Source organism: Kogia breviceps, chromosome 14, assembly GCF_026419965.1.
Source record: "Kogia breviceps isolate mKogBre1 chromosome 14, mKogBre1 haplotype 1, whole genome shotgun sequence".
Lineage (NCBI taxonomy): Eukaryota > Metazoa > Chordata > Mammalia > Artiodactyla > Physeteridae > Kogia > Kogia breviceps.
Genome location: NC_081323.1, coordinates 84,654,818 through 84,669,003, shown reverse-complemented (window position 1 = coordinate 84,669,003; position 14,186 = coordinate 84,654,818). Strand labels below are relative to the sequence as shown.

Sequence of the window (14,186 nt, the reverse complement as noted above, 5' to 3'; positions counted from 1 at the left end):
CACAACTACTGAGTCTGCGCGTCTGGAGCCTGTGCTCCGCAACAAGAGAGGCCGCGATAGTGAGGCCTGGGCACCGCGATGAAGAGTGGCCCCCCTCTCGCCACAACTAGAGAAAGCCCTCACACAGAAACGAAGACCCAACACAGCCAAAAAGAAATAAATTACGTTTTTTTAAAAAAAAAACCACCCACTCAATTGTCAGACATCTTCAGGGCCCGAGAGAAACTACTACGGCAGTTTTGTGAAAACAGCCACCGCTGGCTTCACTTTGACCTTCCTCTGTGTACACCCTTCTTTCAGCTCCTCTGCCACAGACATACAATTATTAAGTATTATTATTGCTTGGTAATAACTATAATTACTACAAGGACTGCCCGAGATGAAAAAGGAGAAATCGAATTATCAGATGGACTGGTGTCAGAACTGGACAGTCTGTTTGTATCTCGAAAGGCCTGAATCACTTCTTCGTCCCCAGCCTTCACACGGGGCGCACAGACTGAGGGCGGAGACCCCAATGCGGGAGACTGGACCACTGCAGGGCAGTGGACGGGTCCAGCGTTCGGCAACAGAGATGCCAAAACCTCCCGCGCTCCTAGAGAGGACCCGGAAGCGCGGCGCAGTCCCGGAAGACGAGGTGCTGACACACTTCCGGCCTTTGTGACTCATTGTGTCTGTGTCGAGGCGTCAGGAGGGCCTAGATCCGTGCGCGGCGCCCTTCGGTCGGCCTGAGCCCCAGAGTGAGCTCCCCTTGCTCGCCCAGCGCCCCCAGGCTGCTCCCGGGGCTCACGGTGAGACTTGGGGCCGGCCTCTGGGGGGGCAGGGCGGGGCCGCAGGGGTGTGTGCGTTGGGGTGGGCTCTGCAGCTGCGGCCCCGGGGTCCCCTCCGGGCGGCCGGGGCACAGCGTGACGCGAGTCCGTGCCCGCGTCCCCGCCCCAGGCCCGGCCGTCCCCTCCCCACCGCGGGCCCAGGCGGGGAGGGGGCGACGGCCCTTGACCGGGGGTCCTGGGAGGCCGTCTGCTGGCCCCTTCCGGGCCCCTCTCCTGCAGTGTCGTCATCGTCGCTAGACGTTTCTGAGAACCGGGTCGCGGGCGAACCGACCCCTGTCTGAATGTTCTGCTCTGCTTTCGTCGCCATTTGCTTTGATTCCAGTGAGAGATTTCTTTTTTCGGGGTCCTTGCAGGACCTCGAGGTGAAACATGCGGAAGGCTGAGAAATGGGCACGTTTCAAGGTGCCGCATACGTGTTTCCAGATCACCTGCTTCTCCGCACCCCACCCCAACCCCCGAGCGGTGATTAAAGAGCTTTTGAAACCTAGTCAGAGTGGGTGAAGAAATTTGGATCTAGTAGAGATTATATGTACATCCCACTCTCTTTCAGCTTTATGGACTATTTCGAAGGCTTTTGAAAACGAGCTGTCCGGTAGATGAAGTGGATTTTCCATTTCTGGGTAGCAGTTATTCTGCCTGACTTGGAAGGGGTGAAGAGTGAAAGGAATTTGTGGAGATTTCGCGGGGCCATTAGGAGACTCAGTGACCTTGGATAAGATAAGACACTTCCGCCAACTCTCAGTTTTGTCATCAATCAAATTAACTAGGTTTTCTCCAAAGGCCCTTCCAACTTTGAGATAATTTGCTTTGGTCAATGTAGTTGAAAAATTCAGCTGCAGTTCAGCCTGACACTGACCCCCTGCCCTCCGTTTCCTGCAGTGCCTCCAGTACTCAATAAGATACTTTCATTATAGAGAGCAGCTGTTACATGGCCTAGGACCAAAGAAAGCATTTATTGTACAGACCATTGCTAGGCGGATTGGAGGTGGTCAGTAAATAGTTGTCGAATTGAATTGTGGATTCATTGCAACCAGTCAGCAAAGCCCTGTTACTGTATTTGCCAGCCACGTGTGGAGAAATAGCTTTGTTACTTAGGGAACTATAATGATCATTTGCCCCAGAATGTTTCTCCAAGTTTATATTATCTCTGAATTACTACGCACGATGTTTGTTCATTATTTCAGGCAGTTTTCACCAATCTTAAAATACAAACAGGGAAGCTAGCTACTTAATATCAGTCTTTTGCTGAGGGAAGCTAGCTACTTAATATCATAGTCTTTTGCTGATTCCCTACTTGATCTAAGCATTTAAATCTTTTCTAACTTATTGTTTCTAAATACAGATGAGTGTTATGTTAAATGTCACCTTTTCATTCTGAGTATCAGTATTCTTTGGGTAGCTAGTTGTCTTTTAAAGGTAGCTTTTTCAGGTTTTAAAAACATCTTAGAGCTCTGTTCAGAAATGGGTGGGAGGCAGTTTAAACTTTGAAGACTGTGCCCTGGAAAAGATACTGGCCTGTTTAGAAAATAGCCTTTGGAATAAACTGAGCTTGTAACTCCAAGCCTTTTTTGTAAGAAAATCTTTCGTATTTACCTTCGGGGAGACCCAGGTACTCGGGGTAATCTTATCTAAATCGGATAGTGTGTCAGAATGGTTTTCAGCTCAAAGGGACCCTAGAGGTAGTTTTCGGCTCCTCTGTTCCCTCCCCCACCCCACCCCAATTTGACAGATAAGGATACTGGATGTCAAAGAGGTTAAATAACTCACCCAGGGAGGGACTCACTCTTATTCATGGGAGACTAGAATTCAGGTGTTCCACCCTGTGCTACTTTCACTATTACAGGATTTCTCCTGTTGCTTAATCTTTTAAGCAGGCTGAAAATTGGAAAGTATAGTTACATCTCTTAAGTTTATTGAAAAAATTTAAAACACTTCTCTAGTGCCTACTAAATGCCAGAGACTGTTTTAAGTGCTTCATATGTGTTAACTCCTATAATCCTCACAGCAGCTCTGTGAGACAAATACTGTTTTTTAACCCAGAGAAGAAACATTTGTACTTAGAGTAACTAACCTAAAATCAGCTGCTAAGTGGTAATGCAGCTTAGTGAAACTCTTCCATGCCTGTAATTTGAGGGCAACTTTGAATACTGTATGAATGGGCCAAAAAGAGTCACATTCAGTCAAGTATTTTTTAAAAACTAGTGCTTGCAAAGAGGTCATACTAAGAGATCTAAGAGGTACAAAGACGCCTGCTCTTAACAGTAGTCCAGTCGAAGAAGACAGCATGAAAAATTAAATTACCGAGAAAGAACTTGACTAACAAATGCTTGGTGGAGACCATTAGGGCTTAGAGTTCAGAGAGAGGAGAAAAGATTGTGTGCGCAGATCCTCTGAAACCTAAAATAAAACCCAGCCCTTCTGCCACTGTTGTGACTTTCCTCCTGCCCAAAGTAGGAGCAGAGAAATGTTGGGGTGGGGAGGGTACATGTCGAAATTGGGGGAAGAGGGACTGTGACCGTGCCCTCATCTCTGTCCCTTTAGGTCTCACTTCCTCCTCAGAATCCCTTCCTGTTGAGTCCCACTGACCCAAGGAGGATCCTACTCTTCAAAACTGGCTAAGGTGTGGGCACAAATTAGGATTCCTTTCCTTTAGTCTCCTTAAATGCCTAAGATGGAACAGAATTTTCATGAATGAGATTTCTGACACCAGGCTAGATGCCGCACTAGCTCTGCTCAGTTGTCTCTTTTGAAGGTTCCACCTGGTTAGAGGTTAGATGATTCCCACTTGCATCTCCTGCCGTGTCTCCTTAGTCACGCAGCTCTCCAGTGAAAACAGTGGATGGCAGGTGAGGCCCATTCCTGAGTGGTCATCCTTCATAGGCCTTCCTCTTCGAAAGGATCCGTGTGTCCACAGAAGCCCTTCCTTACCCCACACGTTGGGACAGAATTAGTTTGGTATGATGGTTGGAGCTTGAACTGAGGGGGTCCCACAGACCTAATTTCAAATCCTCGCTCTACCATTCAGTTGCTCTGTGACCTTGGGTATGTTATTTAACATCTGTAAACCTCAGTTTTGTCATTATACAGTGAGACGACAGTGGTACCTACCTCCTGAGGGTGTTGTGTGAAATGCCTGAGAAAGCACTCAGTTAACATCGGTTCTTCCTATAATGCCTACTAGAGGCCTCTTGAACAGATGAGGGGCAAGTTGCATTTTAGCTTAGCTCTGAAGGATAAGTAGGATTTGAAAAGTCAGAGAAGACTGGAAGGGAAATCCCAGGCATTATCACGGGAGAAAAGGATGGTGTTCAAAATACAAGACGTATTTAGGAAGTACTGAGTAGACTCATTTTGCTGGATGGAAAAGGTTCATGCAGGGGAGGGAGAGAAATTCATGGGAAATGAAGCTTGATGGGGAAACTGGGCCCAGGTGCTGGGGAGTGTTGACTGCAAGGCTCTAGAGTTTTAGGAAGAAGATCTGAGAGAAAGGTGGGAGGTGAACTGGCGGGGGATGAAGGCAGGGCACCAAAGAGAGGATGCTGGCCTCCACGGAGCTTGGTAGAAAAATAAATATGAACAAAGAATTACTTCTCCCTGGTGCTTGGAGACTGAATGCATGTAAGGAGAGAGGAGTCAAGGAAGGTGAGATTCTGCGCCTAGCTGATAAGATGTTCGTGGGCTGTCTGATCACTCATTGCCACTAAAGGCAATAAGACGGCAGGGGGAGCTGTAACGGTTTGAGTTGTTTTTTTCTTTTCCTTTCCTTTTTCTTTTTCTTTTTTTAAATATTTATTTATTTATTTGGCTGTGCTGGGTCTTAGTAGTGGCACGTGGGATCTAGTTCCCTGACCAGGGATTGAACCCGGGCCCCCTGCATTGGGAGCGCGGAGTCTTAACCACTGGACCACCAGGCAAGTCCCTGAGTTGTTCTTATTTCTTCTGTGCCATTTAACAGTCTCCCCAGTTCCCCAGAAGATAAGTAAACAAAAGTCCTTGTCCTTGAGGGGCTTAGTTGGGAGGTGGAGATAGGAACTGCAACTAAAGTGATGATGATACAAGGAGAGTAGAAGTGCCTAAGATAGGAACAGAGAAAGTACCAAGGGCGTTCAAAGGAGGAAGATATCTTATTTAATTCAGAATGTCAGAAGAAAATGTACATCTTGAAGGGTGAGTGAAAATTTGGCCAGTAGAGGTGGATAAAGGTGGGAGATTGGTCCCAGCAAAGGGGTGAAGATGCAGAGTCGCACCCTATGCTTGGAGAACAGTAACGGGCCCGGTAGACGGAAACGTAGGGGATCACGACTGAGGAAAGTAATGGGAGCGGAAAGGTCCAGTGGGGTGTGTTGTGGGAACACTGAATCGGTAGATGTCAGGGATTCATTGACAGTGACTGAGGGGGAGGAGGGAATGACCGGAAGCATACTTTGGCAGTACTAAGTTGACCTTGATAATGGTGTTCGTATTAGAAAGGGGAGAAGTGGACGCTAGAGAAACTGTATGGAGCTAAGGCCCTAGTCTCGGCAGGAGATGTGGAGCCTGGATTAGGGTGGTGGAAGAAAATTCTGGGAGGCCTAGCTGGAAGAGATAGGCTCTATTTTCACTTTTCAGAATGAAATAAAGAGCTAAGCCTTACAGGAATTATTTAGCCTCCAGCTGGGAGAAAGCTAGCCAAAGGAGTGATCTCTTGGACTCCCTACTCACTGCCTCTTCCTCTCAGGGTCCCAGCTCCAGGGGGGCTGTTTCCTGGAAGCTGCCTTGTAGCCGTCAGTCACTCCTCGGGGCTTCTCCAGCACTCAGGCTGTAACCTCCTGCAACTGTTGGCACATCTGCTTTGTGCTGTGATTATTTGTGTAAAAATAGGAATGGTGCTTCTCATCTTTTTATTCCCCTCGGTCTAGCAGGACACTTTGCATACTGTAGATTGCAGAAATGGTTAGGAAATTGAATACTCGTAACTGTAAGGACTTTCCAGGTAAAGCTGCTGCTCTGAAGTTGAAAAACAGTACATTTCCTGCAGCAAGGTGGGTGGAGTGCAAAACAGGTCTGAAGGAGTGGATGGGAAGGGCTAGAAGATGGTCTGCAACAGGACTTTTACCAGTTTAAAATCATTGGAGAAATGACTTAATTCCCACATTGTTTTTACATTTATGTAGAAAGCCTTTTTGAATATAATATTCTTTATTGTTATTATAGACTGCTGTTTCAATAAAGATTTCTGGTTTTCATTAAGGACCAAAGAAAGAGAGAGAAAAAACTAATCCTGTGATAAATCTCAGATTAAAATCATATTCTTTGCGATTAGAACAGTCATCTCCAAACTTTTCTGGTCACACGTTCCTGTCAGTAAAAACTACTTAGAAAAATTACATACATGTACCAGTGTTTTGTATAATTAAAAAAATACATTAAGTTGTGCTATTCTAGAAAAAATTATGTGCTTTCAATGTACATGATCATTTTTCCATCAAAATTACTAATAATTTTTCAGTGAGAGCCATGTAATTAAAAATACTTTGCTAATTTAAAACTCTTGACTTATCTCATTGTTATAGAGCAATTGGATGCTCTGTCTCTAAAAGTTGAATTTGATGCTTAATTTTGATGGCTGTAGAGGTGGAAAAAAAAAGATGCTTCACAAAGATTTGTCAGTTCAGATGGAAGCGACACATTTGCCTCTGCTTAGCAACTCATGATTGATCCTATCCACCAACCATGTTAAATGTTTTTTCTTGAAATTCAGCTAGTACGTTTCCATTTTCCATGCCCTTAAATCACCTGTTCTTACAAACTAATCAAAAGGTGTTTTATAAAGGGTGGAATGAATTGGGAGATTAGGTTTGACATAAGTACATTACCATGTGTAAAATAGGTAGCTAGTGGGAACCTGCAGTACAGCACAGGGAGCTCAGCTCGCGCTCTGTGATGACCTAGATGGGTGGGGTGGGGGGGAGGGAGGTCCAAGAGGGAGGAGATACATGTATACGTATAGCTGATTCACTTCGTTGTACAGCAGAAACTAACACAGCATTGTAAAGCAGTTATACTCCAATTTTTTAAAAAAAGGTGTTTTATAATTTTAACAAACAGATTTAAGACCCACTAAAAATCCTCATTTGGAAGATTTTTAAACTAATTAGGAAATATTTCCAAGTTTTTTAAATGTGTAGATAATAAAGATTTTCCAGGAAACTGAGTATCATTTTTGGCAGTTAAAATTATATAACAACACACATCTGTTCTTATAATAGATCTTTCCTCACACTTTTTTTTTAAGCAGCTACTTTCTCACTTATCGGTTGACTTCTTTTTTTTGTTTGTTTGTTTGTGTTTTTTTTTTTTTTTTTTTTTTTTTTTTTTTGGTGGTACGTGGGCCTCTCACTGCTGTGGCCTCTCCCTTTGCGGAGCACAGGCTCCGGACGCGCAGGCTCAGCAGCCGTGGCTCACGGGCTCAGCCGCTCCACGGCATGTGGGATCTTCCCGGACCGGGGCACGAACCCGTGTCTTCTGCATCGGCAGGCGGATTCTCAACCACTGCGCCACCAGGGAAGCCCATCGGTTGACTTCTTAAGTTTGATTTAGTTCCACATTTTTTTTTACCTTCTAACTTGGCTGAGTTAAAAGTTGCTGTGCAAGGGCTTCCCTGATGGCGCAGTGGTTGAGAGTCCGCCTGCCGATGCGGGGGACGCGGGTTCGTGCCCCGGTCTGGGAGGGTCCCGCGTGCCGCGGAGCGGCTGGGCCCGTGAGCCGTGGCCGCTGGACCTGCGCGTCCGGAGCCTGTGCCCCGCAACGCGAGAGGCCGCAGCAGTGAGAGGCCCGCGTGCCGCAAAAAAAAAAAAAAAAAAAATTGCTGTGCAGTTTTCTTGTTTGTGTGTGTTTGTATCGTTAGTATTTCCCTAATTGTAGTTTCTCTGAAAGAATCTTTAAAGCTGCTTGTCTCTCTTTTTTTTGAGATGTAATTGAGATATAACATTATATTGGTTTCAGGTGTACAACATAACAATTCAATATTTGTGTATATTCCGAAGTGTTCACCACAATAAGTCTGGTTAACATCTGTCACCATAGTTACATTTTCTTTTTTTGTTTATTTTATTATTTATTTTTGGCTGCATTGGGTCTTCATTGCTGCATGCAGGCTTTCTCTAGTTGCGGCGAGCGGGAGCTACTCTTCGGTGCGGTGCATGGACTTCTCATTGCGGTGGCTTCTCTTGTTGCGGAGCACGGGCTCTAGGCGCACAGGCTCAGTAGTTGTGGCTCACGGGTTCTAGAGCGCAGGCTCAGTTGTGGTGCACGGGCTTAGTTGCTCCGAGGCATGTGGGATCTTCCCGGACCAGGGCTTGAACCCGTGTCCCCTGCATTGGCAGGTGGATTCTTAACCACTTTGCCGCCAGGGAAGCCCTCTACATTTTATTTTCTTTTGATGAGAATTTTTAAGAACTACTCTCAGCAACTTTCAAATGTGCAGTACAGTATTATTATTAACTGTAGTTACCATGCTGTACATTACATCCCCAGGACTTAATTATTTCATAACTGGAAGTTTGTATCATTTGACCCATTTTGCTCACCTCCTCCACGCTTGTCTCATGTGGGACATGTGACAGTTCAGCATTTAGACCAAGTGAGCTTGGTAGTGTCCATTTGTACATTAAATATGGTTTATTTTTTCTCACTTTTAAAATATAAATAGATATTCTGATATTTTCTTTCTCTGTCCAAAGTAGATCATTTTGTACTGACCAAGGCACCCATAAAAATAATAGAAATAACTAGACGGTGGGTTGGCAAGTCCTGGCCTTCAAATGTGGCTTGAGTGTTGACTCTCCTAGGTAGGTAGCTTCCTGCTCCTGAGCAAATCACATGAGCCATCCGAGCCGCAGTCGTGTCATCTGTGGGATGGTGCTCCAGGGGTGTCGTGGGAGGGGGTAAGATGGCTAGCGTGCTGCTGAAGCGGGTGCCTGGCACCCCACTAACATTCACCTCTCGCTGGGCTTAGCGTGTAAACACACGATGTCACAGCCTGCCCTCCTCCTGGAGGGACGGTGCTCAGGCAAACACTGAGGGGGGAATTTGCCAGTTGGAAGTTTGTTTGCAAACCTTAATATCTAAAGTGACAGGGAAAACAGTGTGGCTCTGGAGGCTTTTTTTTTTCCTGTTTGCTATTCAGAGGCATTTTTAAAAATTTATTTATTTATTTATTTATTGGCTGCGTTGGATCTTCATTGCTGTGCGTGGGCTTTCTCTAGTGGCGGCGAGCGGGAGCTACTCTTTGTTGCAGTGCACGGGCTTCTCATCACGGTGGCTTGTCTTATTGTGGATCACAGGCTCTAGGCGCGCGGGCTTCAGTAGTTGTTGCACGCGGGCTCAGTAGTTGTAGCTCGCGGGCTCAGTAGTTGTGGTGCACGGGCTTATTTGCTCCGCGGCACGTGGGTTCTTCCCAGACCAGGGCTTGAACCCATGTCCCCTGTGTTGGCAGGCGGATTCTTAACCACTGCGCCATCAGGGAAGCCCCCAGAGGCATTTTTAATGCCTTGATGTGTAGTCTTGTATGAAGTATTAACAGCACAGGTCACTTTTCATAAATGTACCAATAACTTCTTTTTTTTTTTTAAACTCCTTCAGGAATAGTACAGAAACAGATATCAGAAGACATTTCCCAGGACAGAAAGGAGAGCACAGACCCTGTTTGGATCAAGTCAGGTCCCTGAGCCTGAATGATGACTGCTGAGTCAAGGGAAGCCACCGGTCTGTCCCCCCATGCTGCCCAGGAGAAGGACGGCATCGTGATAGTGAAGGTCGAAGAGGAAGATGAGGAAGAGCACATGTGGGGGCAGGATGCCAGTCTGCAGGAGTCTCCTCCTCCCGACCCAGAGATCTTCCGCCAGCGGTTCAGGCACTTCTGTTACCAGAACACTTTTGGGCCTCGAGAGGCCCTGAGTCGACTGAAGGAACTTTGTCACCAGTGGCTGCGACCAGAGATAAACACCAAGGAGCAGATCCTAGAGCTGCTGGTGCTGGAGCAGTTCCTTTCCATCCTGCCCAAGGAGCTCCAGGTCTGGCTGCAGGAATACCGTCCCGATAGTGGGGAGGAGGCTGTGACCCTTCTGGAAGATCTGGAGCTGGATTTATCAGGACAGCAGGTAAGAAGAGGGGACACCTGTCATGTGTGAGCAGCACGTGGACTTTGAGACTGGAGCAGAGAGAAAGTTACTTAAGGTTCATATTCATAGTCCTCGTGGTGCTTTGATCCTGTTCTGCTTGGATATTAAAAAGTATTCTGGCCCTGTCCTTCCTGCAGCCACTGGTATATTTACTGTCTTTTTTCGTTTGTTTAAATTCCTGTTTAAAAGGTGATTTACCCACAAGCCCAACCTGTTTGTCCTCAGGTCCCAGGTCAAGTTCATGGACCTGAGATGCTCGCAAGGGGGATGGTGCCTCTGGATCCAGTACAGGAGTCCTCGAGCTTTGACCTTCCTCATGAGGCCACCCAGTCCCATTTCAAGCATTCATCTCGGAAACCCCGCCTCTTACAACCACGAGGTAAGAAGCAAGGTTTCACATAGGGGGAAAGAAGCAAACTCTTCAGGATGGGGGTGCCCTCTGTTGCTAAATGCCTGTAATAAGAGAAACATGTTTATTTCTATTGTCGTTATTACTAAATATCAGAGGAAATATAACTTACAGACCAATTTCAGGAGTTAAATAATGTTACCAAGGAGGTAAGTGAAATGTGCATAATGAACTTGGGTGGACATTATAGTATTTGTTGAATTGTTAGTATTCTGGATGTCTAGCAGGTTTGTTTTTTTTTTTTTACAGGAAAGTCCTAGGAAGAGATGAAATGTAGCCAACACTCTAGTGTGTCGTAAATTATCTTTAAAAGGATCATTTATCAATTCATTTTATTTAAAATGTATAAAATGCTGTGTAACATCACTCTATTTCTAGGTTACTTTGAAAAATTCCAAAGAATGGAAAAAATATTTTGTTTTTGGTTGAGGAACATGAGGCGAAAAAAAACCACTTCAGGGTCATGTCAATAAAAATCAGTTGAATTTTTTTTCCTTTGAGGGAAATATTAACAATATTTTTATCCAATTTTAAAATCAAAGTCGATACCTAGAATATCAGTAAAAGAAAAAAAATAACATGCTAAAAGTAGGTTGTTCAGCAAGAGTTGACAAAGGCACAGTCCTTAATCAGTGTGTTTATTTATGATGACATTCAGGATAGGAATGTTAGAGCTTAAGGAAGTATTGTCTTCGGTGCATTCTGCAGGATAGCCAGCGCTCGTAAGCTGGAGAAAGCCTTGGGAGCCAACCAGTGTGCTGTGATGTTTATCCACCGCTCTCCGCCCAGTCCCGTTAGGTCCTCGTAGGGTTTGTGAGCTCTCTGCACACTCCACCAGGTGAAGTCAGGAAATGGAGGAGGAGCTTCGTGGTTTTAAGTGCCAGATTAGGGCTTCAGGTTTCCAGAGTAACAGCTTTCCAGACCCTGGAACGTACAGTTGTTACACCGTAAGTAGTTCTTGAAGGAATTGAGGCGTAGGCACTTTTTCTCAGTTTCTCTGTGTGCTGCTCCTCTTCCAGAGTGTCTCCCAGCTCCCAGAGGGTTAAAGTGCTGGGGACTCGATCTTTTTCGACACTTTGCTTCAGCTTATGTTATCACTGTATATTCTGAAATAGTTACAAGGTTTACTAATTCTGTTTCAAATTAGTTTTTCTAGTATCTTTGCAGAGCTGTAACGTCATCTGTTCACCAGTAACATTTCAAGACCTAACGTTACTTGGCAAGGGAGGATTTTGATTTTGCTGTTTAAAATTTTTCCAGTTTTTCTTGCACATCACAGTTAGTGTGATCCTGTGTTGTAGACGTCTTTTATTAGATGAGTGTCAACCACCAGACCTTTATACATTTGTAAATGTCTCACTGACATTTGAACCATGTGTTGTGCATTTTATCCAAAAACTGTGGCTAAGTGAGGGAGAAAAGCAGAGGGACAAAAAAATGGCAGAAACTTACCCAGAAGTAAGAAGAGCCCCTTCCTTCTCTGTGTTTCAAGATATTACTACTAAAGATTTTTAAAACTGTTGCATTTTCCACAACTGAATGGGATTCTGAAGTCCTGGTATGCTGTTCGTTGGACTGGAGAAAATTAAATTATGAGCCAGGCTTGAATGTGGGCTGAGTGTTACCTACTTCTGTGGCTGAGAGTAGGAACCCGGGTTCCAGTTCTGGCTCTGCCCTCTTAACAGGATGACGTTAGGCAAGTTGTTTCCCCTCTCGGGGCCTCGGTTTCCCCTTCTTTAAAATGAAGGAGTTGGACCAGGTGATTTTAAAGACCCTTTTATGACTCCTTGTTACTCCTGCTCAAGAACAGAGGTCTTGGGAAGACACAGATCATGCCTTTTCTTTCTTATATTCTCTGTAGTTCTCAGTTTATAGTCTCTGTAGTTCTCAGTTCTGTAGTTAAACACTGAACATTGGGCATGCTGGTACAGGAAAGAGGGTGCCCCTGGGCCCTTCTTTGAGGGGAGGCCCAGAGCAGAGCTGGCTTCACTCACAGCTCCTTTCTCCTCCCTCAGCTCTCCCTGCCACCCACGTTCCTGCCCCTCATCACGAGGGGGGTCCCCGAGACCAGGCGATGGCATCTGCACTGTTCTCGGCAGATTCCCAGGTGAGCTGTGGGCCCCTCTGCCCTCCTGAATCCCTCGCATCTGCCTCTTCCTGGAGCTCTTCCAGCGGTCGTCACCAGGACACTGGCTCTTGATGTCCCTTCCCACAGAGTAGCCCCACTCCCACCTGTCCACTAGAGCCTGGCGTGGTCACCTTTTCTTTCCCAGCATCCTGGAGGTTTGCAGTCACCTCCGTCCCTGACTCCAGGTTTGGGCAGTGGGACTGTCCCTGGACTTTGGGGGAACTGAGCGTGGGGGTCTCGTGTTATTTCAGGCGATGGTGAAGATCGAGGACATGGCCGTGTCCCTCATCCTGGAGGAATGGGGATGTCAGAACCTGGCTCGGAGGAATCTGAATAGGGACACCAGGCAGGAGAATTATGGGAACGTGATTTCCCAGGGTAAGATGGCTGCAGGATTATTGTCTGATAAGATTGTATTGCCTCTTTTTCTGTTAGTTCTGGGATCTCTGATGTGTTAGAGACTACTGAGCCCTTTTCTTCAGACCAGATAGAGAAGGAGAACAATTTGAGTTTCTTTAATCCCAAAAGCCTGGTACTGGGACTTCCTGATTCCAGGTGGATCTTTTACCTCTAGGTAGTTTTTGCTGTTTGAAAGCAGAAATACTTTTATGTTCTGAATCCCCACCTCTTCAACTACTCTGTCACCATTGAGGATTCTGCTTCATTCCCTGTGGATACAATTAAGTGCTTTTGTCAGGAGGCGTGTCTGTATTTCCTAGTATAGAGGGCCAGGTGAGAATTGATCATCAATCTAATCCTAACCTGGGACCATGTCCCTGAACCTACACTGCATCCTGCCATGGGCCTTCAGTCTTGCATCCTGTGAGTGCTGCTGCACGACAGCTCTGTATAATTCCATGAACTTGCACCTGTACCACCCTTATGGTCAGGATTCCCAGATTCCAAACCTAATGGTGATCTTCTGTGAAGAGCTCTGGCTCCTCCTGAATGTGTAGTAAGAATAAAGAACTTCCAAGAGGCATCAACCAGATAAGACAAGGTGACACGGTTGACAAACAGTCCCACTTGTCTCTATTAGGTCTTAACCCCTGGGAGACAGTACTGAGAGCAGGAGGCTCTCACATCAGTCCTGTCATAGGGAAGGCCACTTCCTAAGACTTCTGCCTGGGGAGGGCAGTGGTAGGGTGATTGAAGGGAAGTTACAAAGAAAGGATGTTACTACAGAAACCTCAAGTTTTGTTTTGAACCGTAGGGATAACTGGGGTTTTGTTGTTTCTTAGTACTTGCTCTTTGGATGAGGTGAAAATTAAGGCAAAAAACTGATCTCTTTTTGTGAGCCAGGTAGTACCCACCCCTTGCTAACTTAAAACAAAACCAAACATTGGGAACAGCCGGGAAACTATCCAGATTATCAAGGACCTAGGCTTGGAATTCAAATGAAGTAGACCAATTTCCTCTTCCTTATGATCAGGTCAGTATTGTGATTTCATCATTCAAGTCAGAGGTTAGATACTCACCTTCAGTGATTGTGTTGAGATAGTGCACACTCACTTGGAAAGGTTTCTTAAGGCCAAGTAAATAAAGAATAGATTTGGGATAGTTTGACTTTTTCCTAGACAAATGTAAACATGCATAAAATAGTGTTTTTGTACTGAACAACTTTTAGTCTATACTTAAAAAACAGGGTGGCACCCAGAATA

The 14,186-nt window shown here is 45.6% G+C and overlaps 1 protein-coding gene across 3 annotated transcripts in view; it reads left to right on the top strand.

Moving 5' to 3' along the window:
- The first annotated feature begins 642 nt into the window (after positions 1–642).
- The window catches only part of ZKSCAN1 (zinc finger with KRAB and SCAN domains 1), a 37,640-nt gene continuing 24,096 nt past the window's right edge, over positions 643–14,186 (top strand). For 2 of the 3 annotated variants that reach the window (XM_059036788.2, XM_059036785.2), the window contains exons 1-5: positions 643–788; positions 9,450–9,967; positions 10,214–10,367; positions 12,413–12,504; positions 12,777–12,903. In XM_059036788.2, the coding sequence (XP_058892771.1) occupies positions 9,542–9,967; positions 10,214–10,367; positions 12,413–12,504; positions 12,777–12,903 (799 nt within the window). In that variant the 5' untranslated portion in view covers positions 643–788; positions 9,450–9,541. The remainder of the gene's footprint in view (positions 789–9,449; positions 9,968–10,213; positions 10,368–12,412; positions 12,505–12,776; positions 12,904–14,186) is intronic. The other variant, XM_067012137.1, reaches the window with a different exon arrangement.